This window comes from Halichoerus grypus, chromosome 6 (genome assembly GCF_964656455.1).
Source record: "Halichoerus grypus chromosome 6, mHalGry1.hap1.1, whole genome shotgun sequence".
NCBI lineage: Eukaryota > Metazoa > Chordata > Mammalia > Carnivora > Phocidae > Halichoerus > Halichoerus grypus.
Window position 1 is genome coordinate 26537890 of NC_135717.1, and position 19741 is coordinate 26557630.

General features: G+C 40.5%; 1 protein-coding gene across 3 annotated transcripts in view; it reads left to right on the plus strand.

Annotated features, from left to right (window-relative positions):
* Window positions 1–216: 216 nt before the first annotated feature.
* The window catches only part of SMG1 (SMG1 nonsense mediated mRNA decay associated PI3K related kinase), a 104262-nt gene continuing 84737 nt past the window's right edge, over window positions 217–19741 (plus strand). For 2 of the 3 annotated variants that reach the window (XM_036098957.2, XM_036098955.2), the window contains exon 1: window positions 218–667. Coding sequence is in view for 2 of the 3 variants with exons in the window: in XM_036098955.2 (XP_035954848.2) it covers window positions 579–667 (89 nt within the window). In the remaining variant the exon portion in view is untranslated. Of the gene's footprint in view, window positions 668–19741 lie in introns of all 3 variants that reach the window. The other variant, XM_036098956.2, reaches the window with a different exon arrangement.

A 19741-nucleotide genomic window follows, 5' to 3' on the forward strand; every position in this document is an offset into this window, starting at 1 on the left:
GTCCGCGGGGAGTGGAGGCGAGCTCCGGGCGCGGGAGGGCGACCCGCTCGCCGCGCCCTCCCGGCCCCGCCCCCCGTAGCCGGCCCCGCCCCCCATGGACGGCCCCACCCCCGTAGCCGGCCCCGCCCCTCTCCTGGCCCGGCGGGCGCCGGCACCGCCCCTCGCTCCCAGCATGCCGTGCGGCAGCGGCGGCGCGGCGGGCGGAGCCGGGAGGCGGGGAAGCCGTGGCTGTGTGAGCGTGAGGAGCCGCCGCCACCGCCTCCTCCTCGCCGTCCTCTTCCTCTTGGGTCCCGGCGTCGCGGGCCGCCCTCGGCCCTGGAAGAGACGTCGCCTCCCCTTCCTCCGTCTCCCCCTTGCGGCGCCACTCCCGCCTCCTCGTCCTGCGCTGCGGGCTCAGGCGGAACCCGGAACGGCCGTCCGCCTCCCCCGCCCTCTGCCGCCGCCTCCTCCTCCTCCTCCTCTTCTTCGGCTTCCTCCTAAGCCCCGGGCGGGAGCGGAGTGTCGGCGGCGGTCGGTTCGGGCGGCGACTCGCGCTTCTTTGGGCGGCGGCGCTTGGCCATGTCGTGTCGGGGAAGGTAATGAGCCGCAGAGCCCCGGGGTCTCGGCTGAGCAGCGGCGGCGGCGGCGGCACCAAGTACCCGCGGAGCTGGAATGACTGGCAACCCAGGTGGGTGAGCCGGCACCCAGTCCGCCGCCCCGACCCCCGGGCCCCGCCTCGGGCGGGCCGAGGCCTAGGGCCATCCGGCTGGGAGGCGCGGCCTAGGCCCTCCACTCCCCCCCCCCCCCCGGGAACCGAGCGCGGCTTCCTGGGTCCCCTCCCGCCCCGGCTGGGGGAGGAAGGCCGTGGGAGGCGAGGCCTAAATGTCTCCCCTCTCTGCATTTCAGTTTCGAGGCTGGAGCTGAGACCCAGGGCGCCCGGCAAAGGCACTGGCCTAGGAGTTGGGTCAAGAAGGGTGAAGAAAGGGGCCTGGTGGTGGTGGGGGTACTTTCTGGTTACCACCCACCAAGTTGGAATTTGAGTTGGGGGATCCTGGGAGTCCAGGACCCTCTCTGTTACCCATTCACTTTTTGGTCCCTCACCCTCTCAGCCCCCACGTAAAAGAGCTCCTTAACTATGATCCCTTCTGTGAGCCCTCCCCCCCACGTGTTAATATTTCAAAAAACAAAACCCCCAACACTCCAGGGGTTTAATCTGACTTTAGGCATGAAATGAGGTTGTGACTGTTGATGGGGCCGACCACTCTCGTCCTGGGAAATGAAGTTTTCCCCAAGTGCAGGGGCAGTTCCTCTGGTGGAGAGCAATTCATACTTGGTGTTTTGAGCAGACCCTGAGAGGAGTAGAGAATTTCCTCTTGCATGGAGGGCATTTGGTCTCAGACCTCTTTGGAGCCTCCTTGGAATTGAATATATTTGGAGCATCAACTTTTTTTATATACATTTTTGTTTGTTTATCATTAATCATGGGGCACACTTGTGCCTAATTTAGGACTGAGTGTCTAGAAAAACTTCCTAAATGTATATAATGTTTTAGGGTTAGTTGATTCGTGGAGTTTTCGTACTTTGAAGCACACTTGAATTATGATTGACCTGTAACTGGTCAAGTAAGTGTTAAGACAGGTTGTTGGGATGACTTTGGCTTCCTGATGGTTACATGTAACTTCAGCAGTGCTGGAAAAATTTGTTAAGATGTTAGAATGTAACATTTTAGGACTTGATAGAAAAATCTTTCCGGTGAATGGGTGGTAACACATCTTAGTCTGTTTAATGTGCCTTCCCAAATCTTATGTCTGTTGAGAACATTTGTATATAATTAGGTGACTTTAAAAGTTAATGCTTGACTGTAGAATTGAAAAGTAGTTTAAAAAAAAATTGTTTGAAAAGCATAGCTTTACTTGTCCTTTACCACTTAGGGTTTGTGAATGCTTTAAGTACAGTCAGTTGACTAGTTTAAGTAATTGTTATCTGTAATTGATATTCTTAGTTGTTTTATACTTTCATTGAAATGTGTGAAATAGGTTTTTTTTTTTCTATCATCTAATGAAATTAGATGATTAATGAACTTGAATTTGACAGCTCTTTGACGGTGGATGTTCCATTATTTTGCAGTATTGTGGTCAGCGTATATGAAAAAATTTAGTATCCCTTTACAAGACTGAAGTGCTCACAAATAATCCTAGAGCTTTTGGAAAAGAATGAATTGTAGCTTGTAATTCTAAATAAATGGAGTAGTGAAGTTGCAGCTACCTGCTGGGGTCACTTGACTTCATTTGACAGATAAGAAACGGAATGGCTTATATATTTATGGAATATATACATGAATTATTAATATTATCCATGTTTTCTTCTTTCACATGTTCTATTTCTTGGCTGTGTGTGGTGTGTTTGTTGGGGAGAGGATGTATGCTTTCTTTGAAGCTATTCTCTGTAACAAAGTCTCAGAACTTATTGCCTAGGTAGAGGGATACTGTGAGATATAGTTCGTTACATGGAGTTTAACATAACAGTTAGGATGTTGGAAATATCTGACTTTTTTGTAGAAGAGGGAACAGAGAAGTAAGGACAGTATCGCATAGCAGAACTTGATTTATTTGTGGGGTTGCCATAGTTGTTTTGTTAAACAGCCAGTAAAGAACCTTGTTTGCCAAGTCATAATTTTCATAAGTTAAATTTGAGGTTGTTATTCTGTCCGCTCTTCAGAAAGGTGACAGACTCCAGTTAACTGACAGAATAGAGGTTTATTTAAATGAATATTTATTTATTTTTCTAAACATCTTCAAATGCAGGCAGAGTGCTTATGGTGCATGTGAATCATTTTGGTTTTTAGAAAAATTATTTGCCTTTCTGTACCATTACTTCTCTGATTTTATTTTTATTATTTTCTTAGGTTTAGACTTTTGAACAAGTGGGGTATAAAAAAGCAATTCTTTTCGGTTTCTCTTAGTGTTAATTTGTCAGTTTGGAAACCGACTGTTGAGTCAGTCATGGCCACACGTGATCTTCACACATATTGACAGGAAGTGTTCCAGGTGGCTGAATAGACTAGTGTCAAATGGCAAAAGAGCAAGCCCATCCTTGATAGAAGCCTACCTTTAGCAGAAAGCATTTATAAAGCACTGGTTGATAGTCTTCCTTTTCATTCACTATACTCTCAATTAAGATTTAAGAATGATTAGGCAAAATGAATGGTTTTATCATTGCCACTAGCCAAAGTATGTCCTTTTCTTGACTTTGTTTTGGAATATAATCTTCTAGTTGTACCAATCAAGATAGAGATTGGAATGACTTTTTAAAAGTAAATATATAATTATTATAGGTTTTAATATTCCAAAATGACATGACTAATTTGACATTGGAGTCAAATACAGATTAGTTCGGAAGCATTCAGGTCAACAGAAAACAAGATTTTACTTCTATACTTTGGAGTCTTAGAACTTTAACAGATTTATATTGGATGTTTTACAGTGCCCAAACTTAAAATCTTTCTACAGTTCTGTAATGATAAAACTGTATATTAAAAATAGCTTCCATTTTTGGTAGAATGTAGACAGATTAAAGTTATCAAAAGTAAAAGTACCTTTATTCTCTGTTGTCACAGACCAAAAAACAGGAAGAGTGTTGTGAAGGTAGAAAAGCCAGAAACTAGTATGTCTGGCATTGTGAGAAACTGGATTTTTGAAATCAGAGTTGTCTCTTCAGCCTTTTATGAATCTGTATACTATTTGATGTCCACAGATACATAATACAGTGAAATACATTAAAGAAAAATGAAGTGGAGTTACATATTTTATAACCATAAATAGAGCTTTAGTAGAATTTAATGGTTACCAATTCTGTACCACAGATTTTCAAGTACACTATGGGGGTTTATCAGATAACTGTGTATGGGTGTTTAATTTGTGGGGAAAGTTTGTTTTTTCCATTATAAAATAAAACATATGCTTCATGAAACATTTGGCAATTACATCTTTAAATTGAACCTTTTTTCCCCTTCTGTTTTGGTTCCTTTTTAAGTTGGGACCATAACTGGACGGTATTTTAATAACAGGAGATTATGTAACATTCTAATGCAATGAAAATATTTGGCTTTAGGAAATATTGATCCTTGAGGGATTTTTATGACTAATAGAGCCACTATGTTTAAGGAGGTTATAGGTTAATATGGGAGAAAGGACTTGGGAAAGGTGAAGTATTATATGGATATTAATTGTGATATAATTTTTGATATTTTTATATGTAATTAATAGAGTTTAAAACCTGGAGAGCCAGAGGATGAAAAACTGTGCAGTTGAGAAGGGAGCAGCAGGACCATGAAATTGATCTATTTTAACAGTAAATTTGGGGGGGTCTCCACCCCCCCCCAAAGTAAGGAAGTGGCAAATGCAAGTTGTCCTTGGTAAAAAATTTCCAGTTTGGTTAGAAGGATGGGGTAGTTTTGAGGAGTGGTACAGATAAGAGATAGAGGTCCAAAGCTATATTGGAGCTGTATTGTAGGCCTTGAATCATAGCTTAAAGAGACTGCTAAATACCTGAATATTCTGTTTGTAATTCATGATTTAAATTCAGACAAAAGTATTCAGCCCAGTATGTGGGAATTTCCATAAGCAAAAGCCCCTCATGAGTTATCTGGTGTTGACTGAGGGTGGTCTGCTCACAATTCAGTTTAGGTTAGGACTCTTAAATGGAATGATGATACGCAGAAAATATAGTGTGGTCCATGGTGTCTTTTTTTTTTAAGATTTTATTTATTTATTTATTTATTTATTTATTATTTATTTATTTATTTATTTATTTATTTATTTAACAAAGAGAGACACAGCGAGAGAGGCAACACAAGCAGGGGGAGTGAGAGAGGGAGAAACAGGCTTCCCGCTGAGCAGGGAGCCCGATGCGGGGCTCGATCCCAGGACCCTGGGATCATGACCTGAGCCGAAGACAGATGCTTAACGACTGAGCCACCCAGGCGCCCCCCATGGTGTCTTTTGTGAACAATGAATTCTCACAACTTTTTTTTTTTTTCTCCCCTATATTCCTTATGCTGTACCTTTTATTCCTCTTACTCCAGAACTGGAAGCGTGTATCTCTCACTCCACTTCACCCATTTTCCCATTCCCCCACCCTGCTCCCCTCTGGCAGCCATCAGTTTGTTCTCTGTATTTATGGGTGTGCTTTTTGTTTGTTGGTTTATTTGAATTCTCACTACTTCTAAATTTAAGATTTTCTGCCTTCACTGCCTTGCATATAGTAGATATCTGCTTACTTGCCTTTCTTACTTTTTCTAATCACCTAAAATAAATACCTGGGGTTCTTTTCAGTGGACCTCCCTTTATGGATTCACGCAAGCAGTTGTTTGGTGTCTCTTCATGTTGTTACTATTTTGGTTACCTGTCTTTGGCTATCTTAAAGTTTTCTCAGAGCTCATTTTTTTGGGGGGACTACAGAATAAAACATCACCTTTTGTATGAGGCCTAACAGTAAAGATTGCAGGTATTTTGTGGTTTAGTTTCTATATGAAATATTCAAGTTTATTACGCTTTAATTTTTTAAAAATGTGGAGTGTAACCTATTAAGTTCCTATTTTGACATTTGTGTTTTTATAGTGTTAGTTTTTCTCCATTTGTATTAGTTGATTGTGTATTTCCTCTCCTGAATTCTTTTTTGTACTCCACTGTTACTTTTTTTTTAGATGATATTGACATATGTATAGATCTTAAGTGAATTTTGACAAATGTATGACCCCACTCAAGATACAGATACATAATTGATTTTCAGTTGGATTACACTCCCTTTCCACCCCTGCTCCCCAACCCCCCAACTGTGTACAGGTAGATCTTGCCTTAAAATTTACTGTAGAAAGGAAATCTTAGAATATTCTTATGATTACCAACTTATTGTTTCTGTGGATTGATAATCTTGTTGTCTTCAACATATTTCTTTCTTTTCTTTTTTTTTTTCTTTTTTGCTATAAACATACTTTATTGGGATATCTAAAGATCATTTGAAAACAGTTTCAGATGGTGGCTTGCTCCTTAACTTCTTCAGACATTTTAGTCCTGGGATACACAAGATCGCCTCTTCTTGGCTAAGTTTATTCCTATCAGCTGCAGGTTCATGTACCTTTCTTTACCCTCTGGATACCTACTGCTGCTTATTTGTTTTCCATGCTCTGCCCAGTTTAAACCTTGTACTTACCTTAAAATTCCTACCCTGCTACTTCTGCCCTCTGTGATCCCTCTTCTCTTGCAACAGTTCTACAGTGAAAGCTAACATGTGCTTATCACTTAAGTGATTGATCTCTTAAGTCCCTGAGGGCTGAGTCTGTCCTTTTCTCCCCTGCTTCTGTGTCTTACTTGCCCTAAAGCACTCCCGAAGTTCATTTCTGCCTTAGGGCCTTTGCATGCACTGTTCTTGCTTTGTAGCTACTGTCTGGATTGCTCTTCTCAGAGTACAATGACCTGGATGCCCTCATGCTGTCTCAGCGTAAATGTCACCCCTCACTGAGAAGAGGCATCCTTCTCTAACATTTCACCCTGGGTTTTCTTCATTGCACATAACACTGTATGAAATTTTCCTGTGTGTCATCCCCAATAAAACACGACTTTCACATGTGCATGCATCTTAATGGTTTTACCTCTGCATCCCTTCTTACCTGCTAGTGCATCAGTTACTAGGGATGCCTGGCTGGCTCAGTTGATAGAGCATGTGACTCTTGATCTTGGGGTCATGAGCTTACTTAAAAAATAGTATACACTCGATATTTGAGGGTCCTTCCTCAAGTAAATACATGAAAATGGAATTCTGCAAATTTGTATTTAGAGTTAACTCTAGTTTATAACACTGTTACTGTGGGAGGCATTTTGAGGGGAGCTGTTCCTTGTATAGCAGCCTGGTTAGCCTGAGGCAGCAATTTAAATAGGCTGATTGAACAGGTTTAAAGAGACATTGTTCTAGTGTCGCCAGATCTTTTACAGAAGAAAAAATATTTTCATTTAAGATTCATAGGTTTTATCCATCTTGAAAAAAATACCTTGCTCACATATTTAAAGGTCTTTTACACATTGACATCTTACCCCATATCTATTGTACATATATGTACATTATTTAAACAATCTAATCACTAAAAAGTTAAGCACTGGGTTGTCCCTTCTGGCATTCCACTAGAATGCCTGAGTCCTTGTTGTATGCCTGCTGATGGGGAATGAATGAAAAATAAAAATTTTCCAGAACCAGGGGTACCTGGCTGGCTCGGTCAGTAGAGAGCATGCGACTCTTGATTTCAGGGTCCTGAGTTGAAATCAACTTCCATGTTGGGAGTAGAGCTTCCAAAGAAAAAAGTAAAAAAAAAAAATTTTCCGGAATCAACAGATTTCTCAACGTGGTGAATTACTTTTTCATATTAATCTTCATACCTTTTCAAAAAAGGGAATTGTATTTTTTTTTTTAAGATTTTTTATTTATTTATTTGACAGGGAACAGAAGCAGGGGGAGTGGAAGAGGGAGAAGCAGGCTTCCTGAAGAGCGGGGAGCCCGATGCAGGGCTTGATCCCAGGATCCTGGGATCATGACCTGAGCCGAAGGCAGACCCTTAACGACAGCTACGCAGGCGCCCCAAGGGAATTGTATTCTTGTTGGAAATTATTTTTTTTTGGAGCTTAATGTTGCTATTCATATTAACATAGTATGTCTAGGATCTCATGTTTATTTTAAAAACTTTTATTTATTAATATTTTATTTTTGAGAGAGAGAGAGAAAGGGGCAGAGGGAGAAGGAGAGAGAGGATCTTAAGCAGGCTCCACACCCACTGCAGAGCCCAGTGTGGGGCTCAGTCTCACAACCCTGAGATCATGACCTGAGCTGAAATCGAGTCAGATGTTTAACTGACTGAGCCACCCAAGCGCCCCTATTTAAAAACCTTTTAAAGGCTTCCCATGTTTGTTTGTTTATTTATTTAAAGATTTATTTATTAGAGAGCGGGCTGGGGGAGGAGCAGAGGGAGAGAGTATCCTGAAGCAGGCTCCCCTCTGAGTGTGGAGCCCAATGCAGACCCGATCCCAGGACCCTGAGATCATGACCTAAGCCAAAAGCTCAACCAACTGAGCCATCCAGGTGCCCCTAAAGGCTTTTTTGCGTTTATTTTAAAAATCTTTTTTTAGAGAGGTTTCTGGTATCAGAATAAAGTTTGTTTTGTTTTGTTTTTTGGTATGGAACTTCCTAAGTTATTTCTTTTTTTTTTTTAAGATTTTTTTTTTTTAAAGATTTTATTTATTTATTTGACAGAGAGCAAGAGAGGGAACACAAGCAGGGGGAGCGGGAGAGGGAGAAGCAGGCCTCCTGCTGAGCAGGGAGCCTGATGCGGGGCTCGATGCCAGAACCCTGGGATCATGACCTGAGCCGAAGGCAGACGCTTAACGACTGAGCCACCCAGGCGCCCCTTTTTTAAAGATTTTATTTATTTATTTGAGAGAGAGAGAGAGAGAGAGCACAAGAGGCTGAGCGGGAGAGGGAGAAGCAGACTCCCTGCCTAACAGGGAGCCGGATGCGGGACTTGATCCTGGGACTCCAGGATCATGACCCGAGCTGAAGGCAGTCACTCAACCAACTGAGCCACCCAGGCGCCCTATTTCTTTGTTTATAAGAAGAGACGCTACTTCTCCTTTTCTTTCTTTTTAGCATTTTTTTTTTTTAAAGATTTTATTTATTTATTTGAGAGAGAGAGAATGAGAGCGAGCGAGTACATGAGAGGGGGGAGGGTCAGAGGGAGAAGCAGACTCCCTGCCAAGCAGGGAGCCCGATGCGGGACTCGATCCAGGGACTCCAGGATCATGACCTGAGCCGAAGGCAGTCGCTTAACCAACTGAGCCACCCAGGCGCCCTCTTTTTAGCATCTTTTTTTATTTTTATTTTATTTTTTTAAGGTTTTATTTATTTATTTGAGTGAAAGAGAGAGAGAGAGAATGAGATGGGGATTGGCAGGCAGAGGGAGAAGCAGACTCCCAGCGGAGCAGGGAGCCCGACGTGGGGCTCGATCCCAGGACCTCTGGGATCATGACCTGAGCTGAAGGCAGACGCTTCACCGACTGAGCTGCCCAGGTGTCCCTAGCATCTTTTTTTAAAAAAGATTTTATTAGAAAGCACGGGCAGGCAGGAGGGAGGGGCAAAGGGAGAGGGAGAGAGAGAATCTTAAGTGGACTCAGCACTAAGCGCGGAGCCCAATTCAGGGCTTGATCTCACGACCCTGAGGTCATGACCTGAGCTGAAATCAAGAGTCCAATGCTTAACTGACTGAGCCACCCAGGTGCCTCTCTTTTAAGCATCTCAAAAGAACCTCAGCAGTGCTCTTAGAGTTCACAAAAAAATTACTAATGGCTCTACAGTGGTCTAAGATAATTTATATTCATGTGTGTTTGCATATTTTTAAAAATCCAAAATACTTAATACCTTTTCTATTGAATGGGAAGAAGGTTCCACTAATAAGTATGGCTTGGACTATATACTGACAAGATACTCATTTTTCCTCCATATATGACAGCATTGGCAACATTGTCTTTTTTACCGAAGCTCTTTTGAATTTAATATTTTCTCTTTTATTTAAATTTGTTCCTTGAAAATTTGTTTTTCTATATTATATTTAGCATTTTAATCTTCTAATTTTATTTTTTGTTATTTTTAATTAAGTAGGCCCCTTTTTGTTATTTTTAATTAAGTAGGCCTCATGTGCAACATGGGGCTTGAACTCACGACCCTGAGATCGAGAGTTTAATGCTCTACTCACTGAGCCAGCCAGGTGCCCCAATCTGATTTTATTTATTTATTTACTTATTTTTAAAAGATTTTGTTTATTTATTTGAGAAGAGAGCACGAGCAGGGAGAGAGGAAGAGGGAGAGGGAGAACAGTCTCCCTACTGAGCAGGGAGCCCAACGCCGGGCTGGATCCCAGGACCTCAAGATCACAACCTGAGCCAAAGGCAGACACCCCCTCCCATCTGATTTTAAAAGATGGATGTGTTTGTGTGTTTAAAATTTTAACTTTCATCTTGGAATATTTAGTTCTTTGAAACACCCCATGAACAACTCTTGCTGTTCTTCTTCTTTTGAGGGTCTCCCTGTTTTATGTTCCTGATAATATGAATCCTGGAATTCCTTGTCTGAGGTGCAACACTTTATTTCCAGACTCTTTGTTTTGATTCTAACACTGGACATTCAGATTCATTGCCCTAATGCCAGATTCTATGTTGGCTTCCTGAGATTTGCCAGAATTCAGACAGAAAAACCTATTAATTGTGGGAAAGGTGTCAAATTTCTGTAGAATGGGACTCTGATTATGTTAGATTCTTTTTTTTTTTTTAAAGATTTTATTTATTTGACAGAGACACAGAGAGAGAGGGAACACAAGCGGGGGGAGTGGGAGAGGGAGAAGCAGGCTTCCCGCCAAGCAGGGAGCCCGATGTGGGGCTCGATCCCAGGACCCTGGGACCATGACCTGAGCCGAAGGCAGACGCTTAACGACTGAGCCACCCAGGCGCCCCATGTTAGATTCTGATAAAAAAAAATCCCAGTGATCACCAGTATCACATAGTATGGTGCAGTTGAATTTTTCTTGCCTGTCTTTATATTCTTCAAGTAAATGTGAAGAAAAATGAAAGTGTAGCAGGTTTCCCAACAGCAGGACTATGAAACTTGAGATTCATTGTTTATTCTTCAGTCGAGTTTAAAGGAATCTACCTTGGGTCATCTGACTAGCTCAGTTGTAGAGCATGTGACTCTTGACCTCAGGGTTGAGTTTAAGCCACATGCTGAGAGTAGAGTTTACTTAAAAAAAAAAGAAATCCACCTTAAGACACTATTGTTTTTGAAGGACTTGAGTTAGAATTCTGACCATGAAAAAATGATTAATTCTGTCATAATTTGAAATATTGATAGCATTTTATTTTTTTTATTGATAGCATTTTAATGTGTGATATCTTATTCCTTTTTTTGAAAATACTGAAATGAAGGGACACCTGGGTGGCTCAGTTGGTTCAGCGTCCAACTCTTACTTTGGCTCAGGTCATGATCTCAGAGCTGTGAAATCGAGCCCCAAGTCATGCTCTGTGCTTAGCAGGGAGTCTGCTTGGGATTCTCTCTCTGTCTCCCTTTGCCCCTCACCCTGCACGTGTTTTCTCTCTCTCTCTCTCAAATAAATAAAATCGTAAAAAAATACTGAAATTAAAATTGAAGTTATGTTTAATAAAGGTTGTATGTGTGGAGAGTAACCAAATGGCTGACTGTAAAACAAAGTTTTGTAAAAGAAGCCTTTATTTAAGTGGCCTATCTTGTATAGTTACTGGAATGCTAGTATTTCCTATGTTTTTACTGTTATTAGGATATAAAAATTACACCAGTAGTGCTGTTCTTCCCACACTTAGTTCATTTAAAAATCCATTTGCTGTCGTAGTATAATTGGATTGGAGAAGTTAGAAATAGAACCGGTGTGTTTTATGTTCCTCTTTCAGGTGTATTTATTTTTAAGAGTATATGCATTTTTAGTATTGATCCTTCACATATATTTATCTTAGGAGAGGCTGGTGTCATGAAAATAACAGTGGAGTAAAAATGGGAAGACAAAGGTCCTTTGTATTGGCACTACCCAGTTGTTCCTCTCAGGAGGTAATTCTTGCCTTCCCTAAGATGTAGGGTTATGGGGGTTCAGGTTTGGAAAATTACTTTCAAAATTATTTAAGTGCTACACAAATGCTGTTTAGATGTTGCCATGTCTGAATCAAATTTGGAATTTCAAAGATCCTCCCTCTTTTATCTCTTCCTCAAAAAGTTTTGGAATTTATTACACGCATGCGCACACTCACACTCTAGTTCACATTTCATTTTTTTTTTTTTTTAACTTACTGTATACTTTTTTAAAGATTTTATTGGGGCGCCCGGGTGGCTCAGACAGTTAAGCATCTGCCTTCTGCTCAGGTCATGATCCCAGGGTCCTGGGATTGAGTCCTATATCAGGCTCCTTGCTCATTGGGGAGCCTGCTTCTCCCTCTGCCGCTGCTCCTCCTGCTTGTGCACTCGCTCTCTCTGACAAGTAAGTAAATAAAATATATATATATTTTTAAAGATTTTATTTATTTGACAGAGAGAGAGACAGCGAGAGAGGGAACACAAGCAGGGGGAGTGGGAGAGGGAGAAGCAGGCTTCCCGCTGAGCAGGGAGCCCAGTGCGGGACTCGATCCCAGGACTCTGGGATCATGACCTGAGCCAAAGGCAGACGCTTAACTGACTGGGCCACCCAGGCGCCCCAATAAATAAAATCTTTAAAGAAGAAAATAAAATTTTATTTTATTTTATTTATTTACATTCAATTAATTAACATACAGTTATTGCTAGTTTCAAAGGTAGAGTTAAGTGATTCATGAGTTCATTTTTTTTCTTCTAGTACTCGTGTGTGTGCATATGTGTGTGTAGTAATTCTAAAGATTTCATAAAGAGTATGAATAATTCAGTGTATATGAATCGAAGCACATATAATTGTTAAATTTCTATTAGGTGTGGCGTATGTCATTTTAAGTATTATTTATATGAAATATTGTGATAAATGATATTATTTATTTAAAAAATGTGTGGATATGCAATTAATTGCTCTCCAGTATAATAGTGGTTCTCTTTCTCCATTTTTTAGTGTGCTTACCATTATGTAAGCCTGCTTCAAGTTGGCTAATGAGGAATTTGACTGTAAATCTGCATCATTCTATATTTTTTCTCTTTATCTTACTGTTCACACTTAAAGAACTTGATGCCACTTGAAATTGTGAGCCAGAAAAAAAGAATCTAATCTTTGTGACTACTTGCATTCATTGGAGGGCAGGTGCCAGTGGAATAAATAGAGAAGGTGTGGATTAAAAGTAGTTTGTACCTTGGTTAACTTTTGTTATACAGTTGGAATTTAAAGACCTAATTCTTTAAGAATTCCAGTTGAATGCCGCATTGCTCCCCCTCTTCTCCACCATCTGGTATTAATGTTTTAAAGGGAGTGGGGAGTGGGCGCCTAGGTGGCTTAGTCGGTTAAGCGTCTGCCTTCGGCTCAGGTCATGTTCTCAGGGTCCTGGGATTGAGCCCCACATAGGGGTCCCTGTTCAGCGGGGAGTCTGCTTCTCCCTCTCCCCTTTCCCCCTTCGTGCTCTCTCTCTCTCTCTCAAATAAATAAATAAAATCTTAAAAAAAAGAATCAGGGTTCTTTAAATAAAAAAGGGAGTAGGGGGGATAGATCATGAAATCATAGAAAGGATATACTCTGCCACTGTAATAGTTTGAAGTACTTAAAAAAAACCACAGGGCGCCTGGGTGGCTCAGTTGGTTAGGCGACTGCCTTCGGCTCAGGTCATGATCCTGGAGTCCCGGGATCGAGTCCCGCATCGGGCTCCCTGCTCAGCGGGGAGTCTGCTTCTCCCTCTGACTCTCCCCCCTCTCATGCTCTATCACTATCTCTCTCAATAAAAAAAAAAAAAAAAAAAAACCACATATATCTTCTGAACAAAGATAGGAATAGATAGGAATTAATGAAATTTTATGTCGTTTTTATGAGAATATATACAGTATTAAGCTATCATGAGATTTTGGTACTATTTTAAATTATGTCACTATAAATTTACTCAATCAGTAAATGATGTCTCCTAAGAAACTTTGTATCTAGAAACATTGATTTTTCTCTTTTGTTGTAAAAGGGAATTACGAAAATTTCTATTTTTAAACCACTTGTTTAGTATAAAATCTGACAATAAAAAAAAGATGCCCTTTGTATAGACCTTGTGGGTTTAAAGTGGCTGAAGCAATGATTTTGTACTGTTTCATAGCTTTCTTAAACTTAAGGCTTAATACTTTTTTTTATTTTGTCCTTTTTTTTTTTTTTTTTAAGTACTCTCTACACCCAGTGTGGGGCTCGAACCCACAACCCTGAGATCAAGAGTTGCACGCTCCGCCAACAGAGCCAGCCAGGTGCCCCAAGGCTAAATACTTTTAAATACCTCAATATATTTCTTGCTGTGGCTGAGCACAGTGTTTCCCAGCACTTGATTGCCACTTGCTAGTATGTTTCAGTAACTACCAAAACTGTCTTCCTTTAATGAATTTTCTAATAGAAGAATAGTGTGATTATTTTGAAAAGTATCTTCCTTTCCCAGCTAATTGATATAGGAGACCATATCTTTTGAGACTTATTTATGAGACCTTTCTATTTATTTAAATAGTAGGAAGTAGTTATTTAAAGATTACCCCTAAAACAGAGGTCCCAGTGTTTAAGTAGGAGAGTTTACCGTATGTATTTACCTCTGATTACAGGTAGTATGTTTCTTTACCATCGTACACCAGGAGACCTACAGAGCTAGGTCTTATAGGTGTTATAGGGGATGTTGAAAGGAATCAGAGTCCATTTAAAAGTCCACCTGTTGTCTCAGTATAGAACCAAGGTTTTTTTAGATTCTTCTCTAAGGTATATTTATTTATTAAGAGGGTTGGGGCAGGGGTAATGTGTATAATTTGAGAATGCCCTGAAGATATTTCTGTTAGTTTCTTCCTCTTTTTAAGAATTACTAGTGTGGAGGGGCGCGTGGGTGGCTCAGTTGGTTAAGTGTCTGCCTTCTGTTCAGGTCATGATCCCGGGGTCCTGGGATCGAGCTCCGCATCAGGCTCTTTGTTGAGTGGGGAGCCTGCTTCTCCCTCTTCCTTTTTCTGCCGCTCCCGTTGCTTGTGCACGCGTGCTCTCTCTGTCAAATGAGTAAGTAAAATCTTAAAAAAAAAAGAAAAAGAATTACTAGTGTGGAATATGAAATTCAGTAAGTGTTTTTTCCATAATTGCCATCATATTTAAGATACGTTACATGTCAAGGGCTGCATGATAGAATATTGCTCTATTGATACCCTAAAACCTTGACTATGCCCAAGATTTGTAGGGTGTATTGTACCATGTGGCAGTAGTGCCTAACTTGATAATAGTTTTCTTTAAAAGTATGCATGTCTAAATTGCATAATACTTGGTTTTTCTTAACGTGTTACAAGTGATTTTTGGCAACCACATCATTTTTCTTGACCAGTGTCACCGACAAAAAAAAAGTTGTAATGTTTAACTTTTACACAGTACCTTTATTTTATTTTAATTTTTTAAAAGATTTTGTTTATTTATTTGACAGAGAGAGACACAGCAAGAGAGGGAACACAAGCAGGGGGAGCGGGAGAGGGAGAAGCAGGCTCCCCACTGAGCAGGGAGCCCGATGCGGGGCTCGATCCCAGGATCCCGGGATCATGACCTGAGCCGAAGGCAGACGCTTAATGACTGAGCCACCCAGGCGCCCCCGTACCTTTATTTTTGAAAGAGACTACAGTGCCTTTTAGGATTATTTTTAAAGGGAAGATTTAAAATATGTAATTGTTGGAGAATCTCACAAGCATATCAGTCCCTTGGGGATACGTTTGAGTCTATTAGAGGGACTTTATCTAAATAACTCTACAGTCAGTATTTGCCTATTTTCAGGACTTTTTAAAGGTGGTTGCACACATTTTTTTTTTTTTTAAGATTTTATTTATTTATTTGACAGAGAGCACAAGCAGGGGGAGCGGCAGGAAGAGGGACAGGGAGAGGGAGAAGCAGACTCCCCGCTGAGCAAGGAGCCCGATGTGGGACTCGATCCCAGGACCCTGGGATCATGACCTGAGCTGAAGGCAGATGCTTAACAGACTGAGCCACCCAGGCGCCCCAGTTGCACACATTTTTATACTGATAAAACCCTCTGCCTTTTCCTTGCTTATAGAATCCCAGTCTGGTTTCAAGACTCTTCCTTTTGGGATTTCTGTAGTATTTAACTGTTAGTGATTCTTCTCTAACCTTCTCTGTTTTAACGGGCTATGTTTGGCATTTAACTGGAGAACCTCAGGGGGTGTGGGTGAAGGGGTGGACAGGTTTCTTTGTAGACTTCCAGTCTTTTTGTCCTTCCTCTGCTAGGGAGGTCATGGAGTAAGAGATTTCCTTTCAATCTTGGCTATTTCCCAGGCTGAATGGGATGTTTCTAAAGTACTTCCAGGACTTGCTGACAAAAGAGGAAGATAAGCGATACAAATGGGAGCTGAAGCAGGGTTTCTTTTTAAGGCAGTCAGCTAGCTTGTGTTAAAAATAAAGGCCAGGAGAAAGTGAGTCAAATTAACATGGTGCCTTAGATTCACGAACCTTTAGGTGAACTTTTATTTAGCATAAACAAAATTATTTCTGTTAAATACAGAACCCTGAATTCACATTTGTATTGGAGATTGAAAGCATACCAGATTTTATAACTGCAAATATTCTTAATACCTGGTAAGATAGGAATTTATGCTAGACGAGGTACAGAGCCTTGGTATACTTAAATTAGCAGTGCATTTTTCATGTCTGTCTCAGCCAGTGATTCCCTGATTTTACCAGCCTTAGTGGTTTGACTCTTTCTAAAACAATGTTTTTGTGCTGTCTCAGTGGTCAATAAGAATTTAGCCACAGTTTTGAAAGCTATCAACATGGGTAGGCGATAAAATATTAGTAATTTATAGTGCGTTTCTTTTTGTGCATTTCTTATGAAAATAAAGTGCTATAGGGACTATCTTAGGTATTTCTCAGGCATGGATAGAGTGAGATTGCTATTTTGCTAGAAATTTAGAATTTTTTACTGTTAATGTCGGTAACGGTTGTCTTTTTACTGATATAAGGGCTGTTTTGTTTCTTTCTGTACCTTGGCTAGGCTAATCCTTTCTGAGCTTTAAGTTCCAGTTCTTAGGCCTGATTAATTAATTCAGACATTAACAGGCTTTGGTTTCACTGGAAAGCACAGTGACTTAAAGCTGGTGCCATGTTTTGCTTTTCCACTTAGAATGGTTAAATATGGTAGGCAATGTAAGACCTGAAATACTGAAGTATTAAAAATAAATCAACAGTCTTTCCCTTATCTTTTTATACCTTTACTGTAAAGATCTGTTTCCTTTAAAGTCAGATTTATTGGGGCGCCTGGGTGGCTCAGTTGGTTAAGCGTCTGCCTTTGGCTCAGGTCATGATACCATGGTTCTCTGTGGAGCCTGCTCCTCCCTCTCCCTTTGCCCCTCTCCCTCACTCTTGTGCTCTCCCTCTCCCTCTCCCTCTCTTTCTCTCTCAAAATAAATAAAATCTTTAAAAAAATTTTTAAAAAGTCAGATTTATTGAGGTATAATTTACATGCTATATAGTTCTTTGAGTTTTGACAGATGTATGTAATGTTGTAAAAATGACCACTGCAGTCAAGCTATAGAATAGTTCCATCATCCTAAACCATTTCCTTGTGCCCCTTTGTAGTCAGTATCTACTCTCAGCCCTTGATAACCTCTGGTCTTTTTTTTTTTCCCCCTATAATTTAATCTTTTCAAGAAAGCCATAAATATTTTTTTTTTTTAAGGAATTTTTTTTTGGGGGGTGATGCCTGGGTGGCTCGGTCAGTTAAGTGTCTGCCCTTGGCTCAGGTCGTGGTCCCAGGGTCCTGGGATCGAGTCCCACATCAGGCTCCCTGATCAGCGGGGAGTCTGCTTCTCCCTTGGCCTACCGCTCCCCCTGCTTGTGCTCGCTCTCTCAAATACATAAAATCTTTAAAAAAAAAAAAAAAAAAAAAAAGATTTTTTTTTTTTAAATTCTTGAGTAATCTCTACACCCAATGTGTGGCTCAAACTCATGACCCCAAGATCAAAAGTTGAATGCTCCACCAAGTGAGCCACCCAGGTGCTCCAAGAATGTCCTAAATCTTTAAAAAATTGTGGTAAAATGCACATAAATTTTATTATTTTACAATTCAGTCTACCAAGTACAGTTGACCCTTAAACAGTGTGGGGGTTGGGGTGCTGACACCGCCCACTGCCCCCCAGTTGAAAATCTGTATATAACTTTTGACTTCCCTGAAACTTTACTAATAGCCAGCTGTTGACTGAAAGGAAGCCTTACAATAATATAAGTAGTCACCTAACACATATCTTGTGTGTTGTATATATTATTTACTGTGTTCTTATAATAAAATAGAGAAAAGAAAATGTTAAGACCATAAGGAAGAGAAAGTACATTTACAGTACTGTGCTGTATGTATTGTAAAAAAAAATCTGCACGTAAGTGGACTGGTCCAGTTCAAATCCGTGTTGTTCAAGGGTCAGCTGTACTTCATGATGTGCAGCCATCACCACTATCTAGTTCCAGAACTTTTCATCATCCCAAACAGAAACCCAGTACCCTTTAAGTAGTCACTTCCTATTCTCCCCTTCTCTCAGCCCCTGGCAACCACAAATCTGCTTTCTCTATGGATTTGCCTATTCTGGATATTTCGTATAAATGGAATCATGTACTATGTAGTCTTTTGTTTCTAGCCTCTTTCACGTGGCATAATGTTTTCAGGGTTCATCCATATTGTGGCAGGTATCAATACTTCATTCCTTTTTATGGAATCTTAACATGAATTTACAATCTTCCATTGTATGGATATACCACATTTTGTTTATCCATTCATCCTCTGTTGGACATTTGGGTGTCCACCTTTAGTTTATTGTGAATAGTGTTGTGGTGAATATTCACATAACAAATTTTTGTGAGAAGACCTGTTGTCAGCTCTTTTGGGCATATACCTAGGAGTGGATTTGCTGGGTCAAATGGTAATTTTTTGCTTAACTTGAGGAATTGCCAAGTTTTTCTAAAGTGGTTGTACCATTTTACATTCCCTTCAGTTATGTAGGAGGATTTCATTTTCTCAGTATATTTGCAACACTGATATATATATATATTTTTTAAACTACAGCTATCCTAGTGCGTGTGAATTCTCACTGTGGTTTTGATTTACATTTTCCTAATCACTTATGATGTTGAGCAGTTTTTCATGTGCTTATTGGCTGTTTGTGTATCTTTGGAGAAATATAGCTGTTCAAATCTTTAGCCCATTTAAAAATTGGATTGTCTTTGTGTTGAGTTATAGAAGTTCATTATGTATTTTGGATACTAGACTCTTAAAAGATACATGATTTGCAAATATTTTTGCTGATTTTGTGAGTTGTCTTTTCACTCTTGATAGTGCCCTTTGATGTGACAAAAATAAAGCTTTAAAAATGCATATTTTTATAAAATAAAAATTCAGAATTCATTTAAATATATTGCTGAAGCCAGCTGTTTCTAATTTTGGTGGCTTTTTCTGTGTTCATAAAAGTCACTCTTTTTTTTTTTTTAAGCTTTTATTTATTTAATTTGAGAGAGACAAAAAGCACGCATGCACCCACAAGTGGGGGGAGGGGAGAGGGAGAGAGAGCCGCAGACTCCCTGCTGAGTAGGAAGCTGGACATGGGGCTCCATCCCAGGACCCCAAGATCATGACTTGAGCTGAAGGCAGATGCTTAACTGACTGAGCCACACAGGCACCCCATGAAAGTTACTTTTTTTTTTTTTTTTAAGTTTTTTATTTATTTATTTGACGGAGAGAGAGACAGCGAGAGAGGGAACACAAGCAGGGGGAGTGGGAGAGGGAGAAGCAGGCTCCCCCTGAGCAGGGAGCCCAATGCGGGGCTCGATCCCAGGACTCTGGGATCATGGCCTGAGCCGAAGGCAGACGCTTAACGATCGAGCCACCCAGGTGCCCCATGAAAGTTACTCTTAAGATCATATGCACAGATCACGTTTTAGTTATGGAAGTTTAACTTAGAAGACTAATTTTTACTTAATTTAAATAATTGTAATAGAGTTTGAACCAAGATCATC